The 21,740-nt window shown below is 37.8% G+C and overlaps 1 protein-coding gene across 2 annotated transcripts in view; it reads right to left on the minus strand.

Annotated features, from left to right (window-relative positions):
• The window catches only part of ADK (adenosine kinase), a 269,519-nt gene that overhangs the window by 17,773 nt on the left and 230,006 nt on the right, over positions 1-21,740 (minus strand). For both annotated transcript variants that reach the window (XM_071438863.1, XM_071438865.1), the window contains exon 10: positions 412-498. In XM_071438863.1, the coding sequence (XP_071294964.1) occupies positions 412-498 (87 nt within the window). The remainder of the gene's footprint in view (positions 1-411; positions 499-21,740) is intronic.

The raw sequence follows: 21,740 nt of genomic DNA on the forward strand, positions 1-21,740 counted from the left end.
TTCTACCAAAATTTACATGATCAGAGACATTATGCTCACTTATTAACATACTGTTTAATATTCACTACAACCTGTTTTAAAGAACAACAATGTGTTAACATTTAAGCCAGGAGGGATTTCTGTACACTATATAGTACTTGATGCAGCTTGTTTATGCAACAGTCTGACAGATACAATTAATCTCATGAAAACGACCAGAGTACAGCATAAAGGCATACTATTTTTGAAGTAATAGAACACACTCTCCCTTTGGAAGTCAGAACTTAATTAAATCATATAACTTCAGGATGCAGAGAAAAGCTGTAAAAGAATGAAGCTTGTTCTGAAGGACAGCCGAATGAAAAAACAGTAAATTTTCTATAGAGAGAATAATAAGATAATCTCCAAACAACAGAAAGAAGTAAGAAATACCTCCAACAAATGCATCTCCAGCTCCATTGGTATCCACAATTTCACTCTGATCACTCACCAACACAGGGAAAGTAGTCACTTCATTTTCTGTAGAGAAAGGGAAGAATAAAACATGAGTTACTTGGCAATCTGACTTTGAAATGCACAACAAACAGGGAAAATCAAAACAATTCAAAACTATGACCTTTAGCATGATAATTTGGTTAAAAATAGATTTGGTTTATAATTCTGTCAGTATTTACTTCGTAGGAATACGGGAATACATTCAAAAAAGCCGTAAGTTGTGGGCATTTTCATTATTTACTTCCAGCCTCATTTATTTCCTCTGCCTCCTAATATTAAGGAAAAGAGAAAAAGAGAACGGAAAAGAGTAAAAGAAAAAAAGTAAATCAGAAGGGACAACATAAAACACCTGGGCATATTCACAAAACTGAGAAAAACTCATCCTGCCAAAACCAGTGCTTTCTACTAGTTGCAGGAAGCTGAGGTAGCCTCCAGAACGGCCAAGTACAAGCCTCCAAAAGATCAACAGAAACTGCTGCATTGTTAAAACCAAAATAGATGTGAATTAACTGAAATAAAGCTGTGAAATAAAAAGCAAAAACAAGTGTAAATCAAAGTGCTTTCAAATTATACCTTTAAAAAAATCCATATATGTAAGAAGCCTTGGAACTTGCCATCTGACTAGATTTGGTTTCAAGATTTCAATGATTTCACTCCCTTCCTTAGTATTTATTTTAAAAACCCCAACTATTTCCTTCAGCTCCCTGCCCTCTACTGGCACTCATTAAATGTATTGCAATAGGTGGATACTCAGCATCTTCACCTCCAATTCACTGCCACACCACAGTTCAGCATAATTACACCACTTAGGTATGATAACTTTAGAGTTCCAGGGTTATAAATTTAATATATGCCACTAATTAATCAGCTATGGCTTTCCAGGTGGTAATGTCATAATGACGTGATAAAAATATAATTACCACCTTGTCACAATACCTTGTTAAAGTGTAAATTACCCCTGTAACAGAGCCAATGGAAGTTCTGCCTCTGGTAGTCAGTATGCATTAAACTGTCTCAGAGCAAACAGATTGTCCTTTGGCAGACAGCAGGAATTACAAAAAGGGGAGGGGGAAGAAAAGCCTGTCAACCAGTGAAAAGAAAAACCAGCAGAGCTGTTTTCTTTTAATTTTTGGTAAAAATAGAAATAAAATGGAAAACAGAGCTGCCAGTAGCTGAAACCTGGAGATGAGTAGTTTCTTCACTGTCCAGCAACAGAGCAGATCATAAAAATCACTCTTACACTGACATACACAGTAGCAAACAAGGAAACCTAGTTTGGAAGGCACATAAAGAATTCACAGTCTCAAATCAGGCAAGTCTGTGTATGCTGCAGAGGTACCAGAAGGATCCTGGTTTCTGTGAAATGCAGTGTATCAGCTCTACTGCTCTTCACCATCTGCTACTAAGTGAACCAGGCAGATATAATGATGCTGCCTCCAGAGGGAACTGTTGGCTGGCCCACCAGGAGGGGAGGGGAGCATTAGCAACAACCATCCATGAGAGGCAAAGGAAAAAGGGTAATGAAAAACATAAGATGAATATTCCAATTAAAGAACAGGTTTCAGTCAGTTTTCAGGGCATCCTACTCTCTACTCTGTTAAGAAAGCTATTTAGAAATGTGCTCCAATGCTGTGTTGTGCTCTTAAGATAAGTCTTCAAGAGCAATGTTTTTTAGTAATTTTAACAGCATTCATTTGAATTGGAAATCATGAAGGAGAGGTCTTACATTAAACTCTGCCAGACAAGCAGAGTGTATTCATCCATTTCACAAGAAGGTATATTGATTTGCTCTAGATAATACTAAAACAATGAACAATGTGCTAAGTCTGTTGAAGACACATTGTAATGAACTAACCTGCTCCTTCCCAAGTGTGCATGGGCACACACAGATGTTCCATGTTAAATGCACAGCAGACAATTGCATATGCATACAAATGTCTGTGTTTGGGCACACAGAGTGAATAATGCACACTGTATTTTGAAAGCTGTAAATGGGGTATAGCATCAAATAAGATTCTATTCAAGCAAACTAGCACAAATCAAAGTTCTCATCATCACCTTTTGCCTTTCTTTTCCTCTGTCTTGACTCCCTCCCTCAGCTCCCTCTAGTATGTGCAGGTAAGTATTGCACTAGGAGCTCCTATTTTATTCTTTCTGTTGTAGATATGATAAGTAACTGAATTAGTCTAAAACCCCAAATATATTAGGAAAGTCAATTTTTAAATTTTTTCTTTTTTCTGGTCACAGTTTTCCATGTGTGCCTGGGTAATACATTTTCTTTCTGCAACTTACTATATATTTTCAAGCAGAGCAATAATCTCATCTTTTGAAGTACTGAAGTTTAAGAAGGAGCCAGCATGGCTTTGGAGCACATACTGAATTACAAAATATTACCATCTGCACATATTCAATAGACAAATTATCTTTCTTTAACCTTATCTTTGGTTGATTCTAGCATAGTAGAATCAACTAAACTACAGCTGACAATAATATATACTGTAAGATCAACAAAAGAATACCAAAGTTCGGGGTTTTTATTCCTTTCCTTTACAATAAACGAAGTAAGTTAAAATTAAAGCTGCCATTAAATTACATTGCTATGTCTGTGTAATAGCACCAAAAGAGCTAATTTCTCTTACTGATCTGTGTTTTGTAGCAATGAAACACAACAAGATGAATTATGATGAAGCAGAAGTCTCCATTCTGAGTATCCTTTTTTATTTTTTGTCAATTTAATATTGCTTTAACTTCATTTTTGATCCATTGTGTTATAAAACTCTCAAATCCATCATAGCGGACACTGAGACACCTTGGCTAAGTGCACCGGTCATCAGTGGCCTTGCTTTTCAAAGTCAGTTCTGATTTCATTCATCATTCTGAGAGCTTATGAAATAAAGAATAATTACATAAGTGTTTTGAAGTCCAAGTGCTGCTGCTCTGGGCATAAAATCCAGTGTTCTATTTTTATGTAACAAATATCTTCTATGATACAACATATTCCCCTTGGATATAATTTCCTGGAAGCCCAAAATTGTGAGTACAAATTGCAACAAGGTGTCTACAATTAGGGAAATTTTAGAAAATAAGCATTAATGAAATCTAAAATTTTGGGGCTTTGATTCAACTTTCAGTGACTTTACATTTGTCAGGAACTCAGCTCTTTCAAAATGACATAGAAATAATCAAACCCAGACATTAATGTGACTTCATAGGCTGAAGACAAGGTAAGTTCACAGGTAAATCAGAAGGATAGAGTTCATTGGTTAATTTAGTTCTTGTTGATCTCTCACATTACATATATAAAGAGGTGAAATCTCTATTTAATTTCCTAGGCAAAAATATATGCTAGCATATCCAGTTTAACATATTATTGTAGGCAAAACAGTCTGGAGAGATAATAACTGGACAGCAATAGTACTGAAAAAACCCAGTGCTCCTTCCATTCTAATACTCTTAAGCTCCCAAATGAATACAAGCCTATTTCACAATGTTAGCAGGAACAATCGAACTCTGATGATAGGTGCAAATACTACAGGTCTGTCTCTAAACCAAATTAGAATCACAGACTACATGTCTACTCTTAGTACAGTAATAAACACCAGCAAGCAATCGTTACATCCAATTAGGCTGAGTACTTTCCTTAACTGGGTCATTTACCAGTCTCTCTTGCTCTTAAAAGTAGATTAAATGTGTAAACTTACATTTAATTACCTGTAACAGAACTCTTATGGGCAACATGTTGCAGTGTCCTCAATTTTGTTTTAAAATAAAATGAAAGGAAGAAGGTAGACCTAAAATACATACAAAAAAGGTCTAGCTATTTCCTCAAATAATCTTTTGATCCATGGATTGGTAGTGGTAGTACAGATGCTTACAAGATGGAGTCACATTCATGTGTCTTTTGTGAGCTTTAACTTGTAAAATAAAGGAACAACTGTGAAACAGAATTCTGTCCCGTCTCCTCCCCACCTCCATCGTCTCTTACTTTCTTTAGATCAGGGGCCAAATAAAAAAAAGAGATAAAAAGAAAAGAAAAAAAAAAAGAGACAGGAAGAACTTAAGAGAACAGAAACCTGAACTCAAAACCTATAAATGTCTCTGGGCAGCTGTAAGGTAAGAAGTAATGGGAAAAGTATTTGAAACCAGACCATATTGCTTAGGATGATTTTTAGCTCTCACCTGTCTCCAGAAGGTAAACCCCAAAATGCTACAGGTTCTAAATCTCTGTATCTTCTTCAGCACATCAATACATCTTCAAAAACCCTCAGTACAGCAATACTTTCTCCTGTTTTGTTTGACAGTAAAATAATGCTGTGCTGTCCTTCACGCAATGACACCACGCTTGCTAATGTCCATCAGAGAGACACTGCAGCTCCCCCACCCCATCAACACAGCCCTGGCCAAAGCTAAAGGCCACGTTGGGGAGGGCTGAACCCCAGCTAGGAATCCCTCACACTTGCAGTGATGATGTGCTCCAAAGCCAGCACAGCTGATGCAGCCTGTCCCTTCTAAGCAAACAGAAGGAGATCTGCATTTGCAGGCTGGGACTTCCAGGAGCCAGTTCTGGACGGCCACTCTGGTGCTCTGGCACTTTGTGGGTGCGTGTTGAGCTGGCCTTGCTTTGCACATCAACACGTGCTCCCTCCACCAGCTAGGTCTGTGCACTGTGGGCCTGGTGCTGTAGCTATGTAGGCTTGTCAGAAAAAGAGGGAATCTCTTTGTGCCATTCAATGGAGTTACAGCATGACAAGCAAGATTCAAGTCAGCCACATGCTTTGGGATCTTTCTATCCAGTATTTTAAAGGTACACAACAAATGATGATGTATTCTACTGAATCCTATATGTACCCAAGAAATCTTTATAACTAGTAATGCAGAAGTTGTATATTCTTTATTGCTATAATAAACAAATGACCCTAAACAAGTTACAGAGCAGTTGTCATTTATAATGCTTTAGTATTTCTGCGGCATGATACAAGTAATACAAATATTAATTGATTTCCATATTAAAAACCCCAATTAATGGGTCTCTTTAGCAATGGAGCTAAAATTCTCTTTGCAGTTTGCTAAGCAAAAGTGTTGATCAGGATGCAAAGTGCTGTCCCTCAGAGACAGCTAGTTCATTTTCAGTAGAAACAGAAAAAGAATATGATGCCAAAGACTTCAAATCTCCTGTGGCTCTAGTCATAGTCCCATAGATACCCTTAGGGGAAATGACAGTGTGCAGACCCCATTTTCCTCTGTTCTAGGAGTTAAATGAGACTTGTCTTCTTCCCCTTATAGCTCTCCTCAGACATACAAATTGTACCATTATCTGGTCAAGAGCATTTTGATTCAGAAGCCGTATTTGTAGCCTCTCAGTGAAGTGTGATTCATAGGATTAGAGTTAATAGGGGAAAGAAGGTTCATCTGAGTCAACTTGTACACTCATACACATCAACCATTAGCAATGATGTAAAATGTAAAATTAAACACTATTTTTGCACACAGCGTGTATCCTCTGAACCTACCCCAATTCTGTCTGCAATCCTGTTAATTTAACATCACTCCTTTGAAATAAGTCTTGATTTATAACAGCACAAGATTGGACTCAGAACTCTGTATATAGTTACAACAATTGTAAGAAATGTAATAGCATTGACTAATGGCTCATGAACATCTATGGGCAAAATTTGGTGTGGGGCACACTTAAATGTCATTATTTTCTATATCTCACTGCCAGTTGAATCTCTGCTTTATTTCTCATATTAAATCATTTTTAGCACAAGTAAACATAACACTTTGTTTAAAAGATGGGGAAGAAAGAGGTCAACAGAAAATACTAGTTCTGCTTCAGTTTGTTGCTAATAAAACATTAAATATATATATATATGTGCATATATATATATATATATATATATATATATATATGTGGAAAAACTGCCCTAAAGAACAAGCTGCAGAATTTTTCTGGCATGTGTCACAATGTTTAAGGTTTAGAATGGCAATGAACTCTGTTGAAAAAGCCTTTTGAGCACACAGGAGTATTGCCATTTGCCCGGCAGGCACTGATTTCCAAGGCAGCTGAAACTGCGCCCACTGAACCGCCAGGACTGCACTGCTCTAGCTCAGCATGGCTGCTGGAGACATAAGGTACTGCTCAGAGCTCCAGCCTCTCCTCTGCCTTCTGCCTGGGCTCACAAAGGGCTTGAGGACTCAGGAAAGGCAAGGGGTGTGAAGTCACAGGCACCAAAATCAACAAAAGGTTCTGCAGGTATTTATTTCTTTGCTACAACACAATGACTGTCTGGAGGTACTACAACGAGCTCAGATCAAAATCAGTCCTGAAGACAGGAAAGATGGGTTACAATAAATAAAGCACATAAATTGTATGATCCTGGTCTCTTATGAAGAGCAGGCTCTACCACAGTGAGCTGAGCCACACCAGTGAGCACAGGGTGACAAAAAATCACATCTGGCCTTGGATATTAACAAATATAAGTATCTCTCTCTGCACTGTAAATCCTACATGCATTGCTTTGGGCACTGTACATCTTAGTTGATCCTCACATGTAAAATACCAAGCCATGCTCCTCCATCATTATTTTTTGAGCTGTGTATAGGAATTCAAAATACAAATAAATTGATTTCCATTTGTAAATAGGTAGCCAAGACTTGTAAACACACACAGATGATGAGAGCTGGAATGTCAATGTCCAGTGTAAGGAACACATTCCAAAGGTGTGTCTGGGTCACAGGGACACATGTTTTGCTCACACACACTCTTCAGCCTTCTGAAGCGTGGCTATGAGGACTGTGCAAAAATGAAACATCTCAGCCCAGAAACCAGACCATGTGTGCATTCACTGACCAACACACCAACAGGAAACATGTATGCTTCTACTTCACTTTGTGGTATTCTACAGATGTATTTTAAACCACTGCACAGCTAGGCCACCAAAACACTGTCCTATGGGAGAATCTTCTGACATGTACCAACCTATAAATCATGTCAATGCAATTCCTACTCAAAAGCTTATCAGGGCATTGGCTAAAAACAAAACCAAACCAAACTAAATAAGAGAGAGAAAAACATATTATAATTTGATTTTGAGTAGGACAAAAACTCTATTCTGCCTCACATTTTTCATACATTAAGCATATTGCCCTAGCGGGATAAACACACCTGTCAAAACTTGCAAGCTTTCTTAGCTATACCTCAGTTTCAGAGTGGTGAACACAGAAATCACATCATTTAAATAAATGCCATGTAACATGACAGCTTTTTTTATGCTACACGATAATCTGAGAAGCATGGGTTGTCAGTGGAGGCAGAAATGGGCCCAAGGCACTTCCATTTCACTTGAGCATCAGTAAGACTGAAAAGAGAAGGAGTGAGCATTAGGTCACTATAGAGCAGCTCTGAAGGAGATTTTTCTTCTGGGAGAATTTATATTTAGTTTCATAAATAAAATCAGTCCATTGGAATGAGAGAGACAGCCTTCCCTAGATATATTACTAAAAATAAGTTAATGTATATATCTGCTTCTCCTTGAAAAAAAAATTGCTACTAGCTGAACATTGATGAGATAGCCATACCACAGAAATTCTACAGCAGTGCTGTTAAAAATTCAGATCACATATAGAAATTTCAATTTTTCACCCTTTTATCTCAGAGCTCAGCTCTAGAATTTTACAAATTTTTTTCTTCTCATTCTGTATTTGTAAGCTCCATGTTTCCTTTAATTAAGCTCTCCCATGAGTACTTGTTTGTTTTTGAAGAATAAAATATGCTTACTAAATGAATTTTATCAGACTTTAGCAGGTTTTAAATCTGTTTAGAAGATGTCACTGCAATGGAGGCCAAAATTTGTTCTAAGGTCAATGAGAAAATATCCTACTCTTAAAATGCCAGTTGAAACAGAGAAATTCTGCTGTTTTTATTGGAATTCTTTAAAGGGTTATATCAGCCTAAGATAAAAATCTGGCCCAAAATAAAGGAGCTTATTTTTCCCCTACATTAGTTGCAGATAATTTCTTAGATAATTAAATACCCCAAACCATGATCTTCGTAGTATCATGTTACCAGTTTAACCATTGACATAAACAGGATGGTAAATCCATCACCTTTTAAAAATAACATCACACACATTTTGATGTAAATTATGCACTCCTGAATTTTTACAGTTATTGACTACACAGTGGATTGAATTGATTTCCACACAGTTACTGTAATATCAGCTTTGATAAATATTTTCTGGCAAGAGCTCTTGGATCATATGTTTGTGTATGAAGGCCTTTAAAGCATTGCAGTTCACCCATATATGTGCACCCACAAAGGTAACCCAACTTTGTAGGCTTTACAGGGCATGCACTGTCATTTAATGTAAATCCCAATGCTTTAAAGTCAGGCTGCTTGACAAAAGCAAAATAAGTAACCTAGGAGAAAAGTCAGAATTGTCCAGCCTCTCTCTTTGCAGAACATTGTCAGACTCCTATCACTGCCTGTCACTCCTGGTTACTTTTCCTTTAAGTATTAATTTGTGGAATAATTTAAATTTAAGTGATTCCAAAATAATACCCAAAATGACACACTTATCTTTTTAGAAGCAATAAAACATTTTAAGATTAATCAAACTTCAGTTGGTGCCTACAGGTGAATTCAACTCATGATCTCTGTAATATGTATTATTCTTGTATTGTCAAGATGACCACCAAGATACGTTTTAGAAGTAAAAGAATCCTGCTCTGAAGAGTTTCCAAACTGAAAAGCAAGGTTGGTGAGCAAGTAAATAGATGTGTATAAGAAAAATATGGACAGTCTGCTGATACAATTAAGTTATAAAAAGTTATGAAAAAAGGCAAGAAGCAGATACTGCTTTAAAAACTGCAGAGATATGCAGGAAAAAACTCTAGTTGGCCTACAGAGCGAGATAATTTGAATTGCAACTCAAAAAATGCGGAAAAAAATGGAAATGGAAAATATTTGTTATTTGTTACTTTTAGAAGCATTTCAGCAGGAAACATACACTTAATGGCTATTTAGACAGTTTCACTCCTTTTTTTGGCCATTTTTTCCTAGAGGAAATAAAACCAGATTTAAAAGGAAAGATTTTAACATTTTTAAAGAAAAGCTTTCCTTTCTCTGTGGTAACAAATATAATGCCTGAAACTCTCAATTTGCCTAATTCATCCTTCTACCAAGCTTCTACTCATCTTTGTCTAATCACTTTCCTCTTTCCCCACATCCTTCGCCATCACCTGTTGATTCTTGTTGATTAAAGCAATGACTGAGGTGTCTACTGCTGACCAGGAGGCTAAGTGTAGCCAGTGATCCTGGCACAATCTGGATTTTTACACTAACACAAACTGAGAAGGCTTCATTCTTCTTCCACATAAATACAAATCTGATCTTGTTGCTGCTACTCAGTGGCAACAGTCGGGAGCAGACGGTGCCAGGAAGGAACAAAGCTGCTTGGAAGCAGACTAATGTTTGGAGCAGGATTCTCTGCTGAATGCACTTGTCAAACTCAACTTTTGAGCCTGTATTGATTTATTCAGCCAGTCTCTTATTTCCTTTCTGCTTTAATTCTTAACTAACAGGTAGTTAAGAATTTGCACATTCAGGATAAAAGTGGAAGAGTGGTGCTCTCCTCCTGCAGCTCGGAGCTTTCCGAGCAGTCTCTGGTTCCCAGGGAGTCCAGCAGTGCCCCCCTCCATGGAGAAGGGGCTGTCCCTCCCCACCCATGCATCTGACTCCAGCAAAGGGCGAGCTTCAAGCCTAACCTATTCCTGGAGTTTGGCTTGGCCTTAGAGAGCCAAACCTCCTTTCTCTTTTTTATCAACTTCTAACATACTTTAATTTTTGCATACATTTCCCTCAGCTGTTTGAGAGCACAGCTTCACATATTCTCATTTTCTAAAGCAGTGCAGTGTCTCCTCCAGAAGCAAACACACAACACATAGGCAGTACAGACATCTAATATGCTTTACTTTATCTTTCCAAATGTCTGTTTTGACTGCACACACGCATGACCATTTTATGTTTTCTGTATGTTACTTTTCACAACAAAACAACTGTGCCCTGATTTTTGAAATGTTCAAGCTATCTAGACAAGCAGGAAATCAAAAACAATTCTTAGGCTCTTTTATAATATTTAGTTTTAGCCAAGTATAAAAATGTCAGTGCAAAAGGCAGATACTTATATTTCATGATGTGCCAGAAATTGAAAGAAATTGCATTTTTAGCATTCTACTAACTAAAGTGTTTTATTGCTCACAAAAGGATTTTCATATTTTTGTACCAATTTACAGCAGACAATAGGTATTGTAATCTAATCCACTGCAATTGTAATTTTTGACCAAATTGCTGTTGATAAATAATGCAAGTATTACGTTATTAAATTTTTTACAATTAGGTGACTGAGAAAGCTGTTTATTGCCTTCCGTTCTACCCTCTGTTAATAAGATCGTTGTTGCAGATGTTCATGTGTGCTGCATTGATGTTTAATGGTGCATGATGCTCTAGGTGGTTCCCATAACCTTGCTTTGTCTACTATGAGCTGACTCAATTGATATGATAATAGAGAAAAGAGGTCTGAAACAAGCTGGGCTGTACTGGCACAATTTGCATAACCTTTAAATTTGCCATCACTTGATAGCCAACTGCTCCTAAAAATTCTTATTCACTTGTCAGCGAGGACAATGTACTGTACAAACAGCATTCTGCACTTGGACAGGTGCGGAGGGAAGAGAGGGCATGCACACTTTGCTGCACTCTTCTATTCTATCAAGAAATGTACTTATTATCAAATTTATACAGCCAACAATTTGGAGTACAGTTCTGCAGTTCCATTTTTGATCAACTGCTATTAGACACAACGCATGGCCTGGCATCTTTTCAGGTTCACAGTACAGTATCACAGTGTCACGTAACAAGGGACGTAAATATTTGGTTCCATAGACTCCTCTCTGATTTAGTTTTGACTGCAAATCCCTGGGGCAGGCAGAAGAATCAGGACGGATTAGGAAGGCAGTGGGGGGCACAGGGTAGTGAACTACAGCAAACAAAATCAGTGTATGCAGCCTCCCAAACTTTAAATCTGCTGTCAGACTACTCTGTGCATTCTTTTTGAACAAACATTAGTGTTACATCATTCAGTAGGTATAGCCAAAACATAACAATATAAAACCAGTCCATGTTTGCCCTATTCACAAAATCTGCTGTCTGTATATACTCTATGCCAGGTCTGCTTACTTTACTGTCTTTATTATTCATAACAAAGAAAACAGTTAGGGTGAAAATAAGACAGAGCCTACTTTCATTCACATGGGATCAACTACATAACTACATAAACATTATTTTTGGCATCCAGAGGTTTATATCCTAACTGCCACTTCAGAGTCTATAATATGCTCAGGTATGTCAAGGCCAAGTCATTGGTATCACACTGACAAGCACAGCCTATGTTTCACGTATGGCATTTAAATAATTTCCACTTTGCATTATCTCCAAAACCTACTGTGGAAATCACTGAGCCAAACAGATCATAAAATCTCACAATTCTACCTTTAGACAATTAACCATTTCAAAGCACTCCAATTAGCCTTCCACACGCCCTCAAAGTTGATTCTAGACATTTTGTCATCTTGCGCAAAATAAATTCCAAGTCCCCAAAGTCAGGCAAAGCAGGACCCATTCAAATCCCCTTTGTCTGCTTTTTCCACTATCAAGGATCTCTGCTCTGTCCCTCCTGGAGCTAAGGATTTGTCTTCCATTTGGCCATCTACTTCCCACAACTTTCATTGTCTGAAACTGGATGCTACAGAAGAGAAGCTTCTAATCAAAGGGTCAGTTCCTGCAGTAATTTTCATCCAGGGACACCATACATACCCACATTTTACTCGCCTTCCATTCTGTGCAATTATTCTGTAGAGACTATTTGAGCAAGTGAAGATTAGAGGCTTGAAAACATAAGTTCCATCATTTATGGCAAAAGCATGACACAGATAGCTACAATTTAAACTTTTCTACAATGTTCATTCAACTGTAATCACAAGATGGGAAATAAAATCTCTAAATTAAAGATGATGGGCTACCAGAGTCTGTAGGGCACCTTCTGAGTACAGATTCTGCTGTTCAAACTCCTCTGTGGTGATTTGTTATGAAGTGAACTGCTGCCAAGTAAAAAACAGGCTAACACTGCCAAAATAATGGAAAAAAAAACTCCTACAGGAGATAATCTAGGTGCCTAGGTGTCAGTGGTCAAAGGGTGCAGTTCTTTGTGGCCCTCACTTCTACCACACAAAGACCTCCAGGTGAAATGTGTTATCAAATCTTTCAGCTTATGTGAAGTTTGCTTTCCCTATAACCTCTAGGTAAACTACAAAAATTGAAACACAGATTCCAGACAAGGTACAACACACATAGAGACACATGAATCAGTATAACCCATTAATATTCATGAATGTTTTAAGTTCTCCATGACCATAATCAATAGCCAATGAAGTTAATGAGATCTGTCCATTGATTTCAGAAGACACAGGCTTGAGCCTCAGAGACAGCAACATCACATTCTCTCAAGCACTCCAGCTGATAACATACACTTTGATAATTTGCCTCTTCCCACCCAGAATTTCAGGAATAAACAAGAGATGCTATATCTTATTTCAAAGTGTTTTGTGGAATGAGCAATATACCATTATAAAGGTCCATATGGAGCATTTAGTATCTTTAACTGAAGAGCAGTCAAGGCCACAGTAGTTACCCATGTTGTTAATGCCAGTATGAGATCCATAAATAAGATCTGTTATTTATTTAAGGAAACACAAAAAAGGCCTGAATGTGTCATCCTCCCAAAAGGTTGAGATTTTGTTTTGCTTTAACTTTGGTCCCTGGAAAGCAGTGATTCTAACTCTTATGTCTTCTAAAAGATGTAAGCCCATCCAATATATTTAAAGATTGATAAGTAGAGTTTTTAGTTCAAACTGGCCTTGACCTTGGGCAGTGTGACGTTATCTGAACACCATTAATGGTCTCAAACTAAAGGAAAAGCTCCTTAATAAAAGCAAACCATACAAAGGTATAAAAAGGTACAAAGGCAAAACAAAAAAACCAACAACCCCAAAACAACAAAAAAATGAAGTTTTATTAAAACTATTGATCCTGACCTAGGGCATTACAGACATTGATCTTCCCACATCTCCACAGGAAAAAAACAACTTAAGCCAACAAATTATTGATCTATTATGAAACCTGCTGAACAAGCCATACATTTAATTTCTTACAATGAAAAAAATAATCACACCAAATTAGGATACTGAGAAAATCTATTTCTCAAAAATTATTGGTAAAAAAATACTATTGGAATAATTTCATAAACCAGACATCCTGTTAGTATGATTCAACCCTAAAATGTTGGGAGGTGAGAAGTCTAAGCACTGTAAACCTTTAAAGCGCAGGTTTCAGATTTCAACTCATTAAAGCACATGTTCTTAAGGAGAAATGGCAAGTGTCCAACACTGAATATTGCAGGAACATCGAATGACTGCACAGAAAAGGACAGTGGTGAACTTTAAACTTAAAGCATACATTTAATTAAAAGTGCCTAGGATTACTATTTTCTATGAAGCAGAATACTATAGATTTGGATTTTCTTCAGTTTTTTCAAAAACTCAGAAAGATATATTTAGACTGACATAACATTGTAGATGTAGGGACAGTCACTGAAACACCAAAAGCCACCAGAATTCCCTGTTTGGTGTACAGGGAGATGGGTGGGCAGGTAGGTAGGTAGGTGGGTACGTAGGTGTTATTTTCAGAAAACAGGGATATCCTTCACAAAGTTGCATCAATTACATGTATATGTGAAAAGCATAAATTACACTTGGAAGGCTGTTCCACTTCCAGTGCTTCACAATTACTGATTCTGCTGTTTCACCATCCTTTCCAGTTGAGTTCTATAATAAAATTGGTGGTTTTCAGCACAAGAGAAAATAGAGTTTGTTTTCCTTATGTGGCTCTGTCCCTGTATTCTTTGCTTTTTGCTTTGAGACATCATTCTACAGCATTATCAGCCAATGCTGAAGTTACTTCTATTCCAACTTTGGAACTTGAGTCTTTGCTGCTAGACGGAAATTCAAAACAAAGCACCATGTTTAATGCCTCAAAAAAAAGAAAAACCACTGCAGTTTAGAGGTACTTTCTTTCCAGAAAGAGAATGCTTATTTGGGATTCAATGGCCCCTAAATCAGTATGTTACTGTAAATTCCTTCAATTTTGCTCTCCACTCTCCAGAGTCAAGCAATAAAGGCCTGAAGTGATTTAAGGGGTTGCCTTACCAAAATCCCCCTGCCTAAGTCCAGTTTCAATGCTAACTGTGTGTGCCTGCTCTGGGGTAGCATCTCCTGCCTAGATATACCATTTCTGAGGGAGCAGAGCAACAGGCACTGCGTTCTTATGAGTTATTTAAATTAATTTGGGATAGTAAAAACAAAAGCCGAGAGTGAAGAATGTAAAAGTGTCCAAGATTAAAGGGCTATAGAATTTTTTGTCAATCAATGCAAAAAAGGTGCCCATTTAAAAAACGATCTAGCTTTAAATACACAATGATGAGCTCTAAACCAGAAATTACCACACCATAAAGAAAATTTGAAGTCATAACAGATAATTCTATGAAAATGTCAGATCAATCATAACTGGCAGCCAGAAAAGCAAGAAGCTGTTAGGAACTATTAAGAGAGGAATACAAAACAAAGAAAACAACAAAATTAAGCCACTTTCTAAATTCCTCAGGAGCCTGCAAGTTGAACATTCTGGTCCCCCACTCACAAAGACTAAGCAGACCTGCAAAAAGGTGCAGTGAAGGGTGGCTCAGAGTGTCAGAATTATGGATCAAACACAGAACAAGTAAACAGAATACAAAAAGAGTCTGGAAAAAAGACTAGTCCAGGGGAGGTAAGCAAGACTTCTTCAAAATCAAAAGTAAAAAGACACTGTACATGAAATGGTTATGGACTGGCCAAGCAGGATGTATGTCTTTACATAACAGTCTCTGTGACACTCCTTATCACAAGACATGTATAATAAAATCCTATTCTGGCCTATTCAGCACAAAGACAACATCTCTAGTTCACAAATCCCCAAGCAACATTTTGCTGGAGTGTAACATGGAACTATTATTCCAGATTTGCTCTGGTTTTATCCTCTTTCCCAAGTTCCCACTGTTGTATACTTGCAAACATCACGTTCGAGATAAATCTTTGATCTGCCTCAGTCTTGTTTCTACTCTTTCATTCTGTATTGCCACTCCAATATCATATAATTTCTACTAACTAAGCAGTGGATTTAGCTATTAATAGTTATGCCTCCAAGAATCCTTTTTAGAATTACAGTATAAAAACTGAATTCCTAAATCTATGTATCAGTATCTGAGAAACAAGTACAGAAATTCTTCCTTGGAAGAATAAATATAGGCTAGTTCTAAGGAATGGAGTAGGGGCCCATATTTATTGTCATTTAACAAACATGCATTTTTCCACAGCCTATTTTTTCCTCAGAATTGTAGAATGTAAACTCATTGTAGCACCTGAAAATGGAGCTAGGTTTGATATTCCTTACTCCTGGTGATTATACATGAATAAGGGATTTCCCATCTTAGTCTCAATTTCTGGGCTGAATTGGTGTATTGACACAGTAGACCAGAGAAGAATCCTTTTCTTAAATCAATATGAAATTACTGAAACACACACATGTGCCTGTTTACATATGTGCATACACATTCTTTGAGGTGCAACACTCGGTACACTTTTAAGTCCAGTCAAGATACTTGTATCCAGGAATTTAGGTTTTAATAATGTGTTTCACCTCTCCAATAAAATGCTCTTCCACTCTCACACAGCAAAAAAGCATGAATGGTCTCAGTTACAAAAAGGTATTACCAGCTTTGCTATTCACTAATCCCTACCAACGAATGCGAATTATTAATTCAGATTTTTTGGTTTCATAAGACACAAAAAACCTGATTATTTTGGGCTTTCTGGCTCACTTGTTAAGCCATTAGGGGACTAAAATGTCCTTTCTTTTTCTAAACCCACTTTTGTTTTTGAAATTATCCTTTCTATTTGTGAATATAAATGTATAGGGAAGAGTGAAAGTGTGTAATTGTGTGAAAAAGAGAGCACATGGTAATAAAACTCAGCTGCTGTTTCCCTGGGTCCAAGGTACTACTCTGGTGTGTATAAATGCATAGGAAGCCTAGTTGATAAAAAAAGGGCAAGTCAAGGTTTTCCTGTCTGGAAGGCCAAGCAGGAGAGCTGTAAGCAAGGGAAAAAAAAAAAAAAAAATCTTTTCTTGCTTCTTAGAGAAGAACACATTATACTCAGGAACTTAACAGAAGAGGAGCTGCAAACAGACCCACCATAAAATGTCAGCAGTGTCAATAGTATCAAATACTTCTCTGTTATACAGGCAGGCTTACAGGGTAACATGTTGGTCTGGGATTGCAGCACAACCTGACAAAGAAAACCTACTGACCTCTGTTTAGAGCGAGCTACATGCGTGAACATCAGCCCTCTTTATTACCCTCAAAAAGCAAACTCCATCATGCTATTGGGATCTAAGAATGGCTCTTAAAATCTCTCATTCAGTATCCAGAAGGTGATAAACCTTCTTAAAGGGTTTTTAAAAACCTCCTAAAATACTTAAGATCTAACATATATTTACAAAGTAAGAGGCGTTTCATAATTCACAAAACATACTATCATTTGTCATTTTAATTAAGATCAGGTTTTAGTTCTGCTCAAACACAGAAAATTTAAATTTCTGAGCATATCTGTATATATTACCACAAGAACAGCTGTAGTGAGTGACACCAACACCCATTCAGCTCAGTTTTCTGTTTCAGATAACACATAGAGGCAAATGCCTACTATTTCTTCAACAGCAAGAGCTTGGTAGGCAGGCTTCTAAATTTGGTAACATTGCAATTTTATTGTGACATATTAACTTGGCTACACTGCACTGACTTTAATTTATGGATTAGATCAAACAACAATGATAACAGAAAAATCTACAGAACTGTTTCTGCATGCACTATGTGGTAGGTGCACTAATGAAGTTTTAAGATCAACTTCTCTCTTTTTACCACATTTGCCCAGACTGCTAATAGATTTCCTGAAATATCTCAAGTAATATGTCCCAAAAAATGAAGATTTAAGTGGCTAGTAAGCCCAACCTGGCTTTAATGCTTGAATCCTTAGAAAAATCTATTTTTCACTGCCATAGTCTAGCAAATGAGGTTATTACAAACATGCCCTTAAATAGAGGTGGTCCTGCAAACATCAGGGGGAAAAAAAGAATGGAAAATTCTATGTTCACCCCTGAACATGCCAGATTTCATCATTCATAACTTGAAAAATGCTGAAGTGATTTTCTTTAAATTTGGATTGTTTTTCTTTCCTCTATTAAAGCTATAAAACAAGCCAAGTTTAAAGTTTGTAGCTTCAGCTGGTCTTGAATTATGCAAATATTTCAATATAAAAGCATTTTCCATTGCTGAACTGATTTTGCTCACTTTCTGAAGATTTCCCTCTGAGCCAAGACCAGTCATAAAATGTATCTGACTAAAAGCAATTTGTTTAAAACTGTTATGAGCAACTCTGACAAACATTAGAGCATACATATAGATAGGACATATATGTTCCTACCAGAGCTTGTGATTTTTAGTACATTTCTTAAAAGCTCCAGCTGCTGAAATCAGGAGACTGCATATGTTCATTAACTTCCCCTGCTTATGTATATTTCTTGTGGTTATAGAAGAAAGTCTTGAAATGTGAAATGTATCTTATAGGCTTAGTCAAACCTCAAAACTCAGTCAAATCTGGGATCTCAGGCCTGCTAACAGGGATATCATGGAACAAGGCTGTGGTAGTGGAATCAGAGTCTTGATAGCCAAGTAATTCCCAGGACAGCTGAGGAGCATCTGCACAAGAAATTAACCCAATACTGTTCCTCAAATAAACTTTTTTTTGAGCAAGTCCACAGATCTCATTTACAGTTACCAGTCCCCTTCCCTAAGCATAATCCTCTGTGCTGAAAGCTTTTGTCACAAGTGTCTCTCACAGGCTGGCTTTTCCAAAAGAGTTCCATCAAAATTCAGTCATGTTGGGGATCAGTGATAGAGAAAATGACAATTTTTTTGTCTATGCTCATTCTAAGGTCACAGAAAATGTCCAGCACCTCCAAGTTTTTCAGTAAAAAAGATAAAATTCAACATCACCAAAAAATGTACCTCTGGCTGCCCAGAGGTGTTGCAGATATTCCCAGCCCTGGAAGCATTCAAGGTCCGGCTGGACAGGGCTTTGAACAACTTGTTCCAGTTGAAGATGTCCTTTCCCATTGTGGGGGTAGGACTAGATGACCTTTAAAGGTTCCTTCCAACCCAAACCATTCTACAATTCTATGACATAGAGAGGAAAACCTAAGACCACAATAATTTCTTTGTGCTCTGTGGAGTCTTATTAGAAGGTGACAGTTAATTAAATCAACACTTCATCTGTCACAGCTCCTGTATGCCAATCCTAAACACTCCTTTCCTTCCCTCTAAAACACACTGATCACACTCAGATTGAATTTGAGCTTGCCTCTTCCTTGCAATGACAGAGAACAGGAAGGAAGGGGAGAGAAAAGGGGCCTTGGGGCTGGAGTACTGTGATGGAGCAGATATGAACAGACAGCAGAAAGACCCAATGCACTCCAGGATAAAGACAGAGAAATTTTTCCTCTGAAAACACAAATAATTCTGACAGCCAAAGAAAGTGGATTGACAAATGGGAATGGCTTAGATTGAGACTGCTGATGTAGTTTTTTATTCTTACTGTTTCATTGATCTGCTCCAGCTGCATGGACCTCTAAGCTGTCTGTCAATCCATACCTGACTTCCTACAGCTTGTGGTCTGTTTGAGGTAAGCCACCAGTATTTTTGGTTGACATTAAAACAATGTTGTATAAATTGCAGCAATTCATAAGATGACAAAATCTTCGCAGAATGGCTAGGCCAGATTTTTGGAGGAAGGCGTTTTTTCAGCTGTCTCAGTCTAAGCTCCCTCTCTCACATGCTAGAACTATATTTTCCAATCTGTTTGGTCAATCTTTTCTTTTGGTAATAAGCTGTGCCCTTCTGCCCTATGCTCCATTCCTAAAATACCTGTTGATACTTCCATTCTCAGGAATGAAGAACTGTTGCCACAGTCCTCTCCACATGTAATGACCAGCTGTATCTGCACTTCTTCATATCACACACATCTCTACTGTGCCCTAGAAAGCCCAGGTGAAATTTTCAGCATGTATCATTCTGTGCCCCTTCATGAATGGCCCAGCAATCTGCAACAACCCCTTTTATCCATCTTATTTCGTCTCCTTCCAGCCAGAACTGTATCCAAGTATATCCCCTCATAATTTCCATAACCTGATCCACATTTGACCCACACATAACTCTTCAAAGAGGTGCACCCTCCTCTCACAACCCAGCCCCATGCCTGCCTTGGCTTGGAACATCCTTAGCAGAGCCTTTGACAGAGCAAACAGAGCTCTGTTACAGATGTCCCCACAGCCTCTGGCTGCCTGTCTCATTTTGCCATGCATGGGGCAGGGGAGAGGGAAGGAGGCTCTGCACAGAGCACAGCCTGATCCAAACCAGACACAGTTGGCCCTCCTGGTTGCCAGGGCACTGCTGACTCATATCTACCTTGCCACTGGCCAGGACCTTCAGGTGCCTTTCCACAGTGCTCCTCTCCAGCCTCTCCTTCCCCAGTTTGTACCCACAGCCAGGGCTGCGCCATCCCTGTGTGCAGGGTGCAGAATCCAGCACTTGCCCTCGTTAAACTTCATACAGTTGGTGATTGCCCATTTCTCTAATTTGTCAAGGTCTCTCTGCAATCTGTCGAGGTCTCTGCATAAATATGTTCAACATAACAAACATGTTGTTCTTATTATTCTTAACCTGGACAAAATATACAGCAGAAGGTATGAACAAGCATACCCAAATCCATAGCTGACTCTGCAAATACTATTTTAATCTAGGCACAAGCTCTTTGAGACTTCACTGTTCCCTCAGAAAGGCAAGAAAAAAGCAAGTACACACAGCCTGCTTTTTCAAAAAACATACTCCCATGCATTAGAAAAAAGATAATAATTTTATGCTGGTAACTCCTAAATGTAGTAATTCTTTTAAAGATCATTTAGAAGCTTTTATACATTGCACAGCAGGTTGTAAGTGTAGACCTAGTTAGCTCTGAAATAAGTGTGTAAGCAGCACTCTATGCCATTCTATGGCATCATCATATGCTAAACTAAGGGACACATTTTCCTTCTTCCATTATTATTTTAATGTGAGGAGGTGGGAAAAAGATGGTCCACACCAAAGGAAAAGGGGGAAAACAATAACAAATTGGTATCTCTTTCGAGAATTGCCCCACAGGCCAAACATTTTTATGTTCTTAATCATTATTAAATGACTTAACATGACACACAGAGCCTGGCGAATGATTGCATCCTGACACAAGAACGAATTACAAATAAAATGAAAGATCAAGCTGTATTAGAGGACTGCCTCTGGGAAATGAAAATCTTTAATTCTCTTTTATTATTGACATTTATTTGGCTGCCATGAATAACAACATAGCAAAGAGATTCAGCTATGCTTGTGCACTGAATAGCTTATCCCACGGCTCAAAATTGCCTTAACATTTATCATGTTTGCTTTTGTAGCTGACACCATTGCATACAGTCTCTATCCATCTCACATATATCATGCATATAAAGTGCATTCTCTAATTTAAGTTCATTTCATAGCGAACAAACAGCTAAGATTAGCAAGTGTCAGTCCTCAAATAAGCTCCTGGTTGTAAAAATATCAAAGAAGGGATTAATGGATTTGTTAACAACTCCAGTTTGAAGAATAAAAAAAGTACTCAGTGAAAATTAAATAAGAGCACAGGAGGGTTACACATAAGATTTAGGTTTACTACATTATTACTAGCTCATGTATAAAAACATTTTTATGCTGCTATTTTTCAGTCAAGTGTACAATACTCAAGTGGAGTGCCTCCTCACGGGCCATTCACATCAGGCAGTAACTTTCTGGAAGGAACACTTCCATCATCATCGGTGCAATACACATACCCAACTCTCAGTGACTGGTATCTATTCCCTTTAAAACAGTTTGTAGCTAACAAAATAGGGGAAGGAGCAAACTGTTGAAGAAATAATTCAAACTGCTGCTAGGAAT

Source organism: Agelaius tricolor, unplaced genomic scaffold (genome assembly GCF_023055355.1).
Source record: "Agelaius tricolor isolate 1412-34295 unplaced genomic scaffold, bAgeTri1.0.p SCAF_13, whole genome shotgun sequence".
Classification (NCBI taxonomy): domain Eukaryota; kingdom Metazoa; phylum Chordata; class Aves; order Passeriformes; family Icteridae; genus Agelaius; species Agelaius tricolor.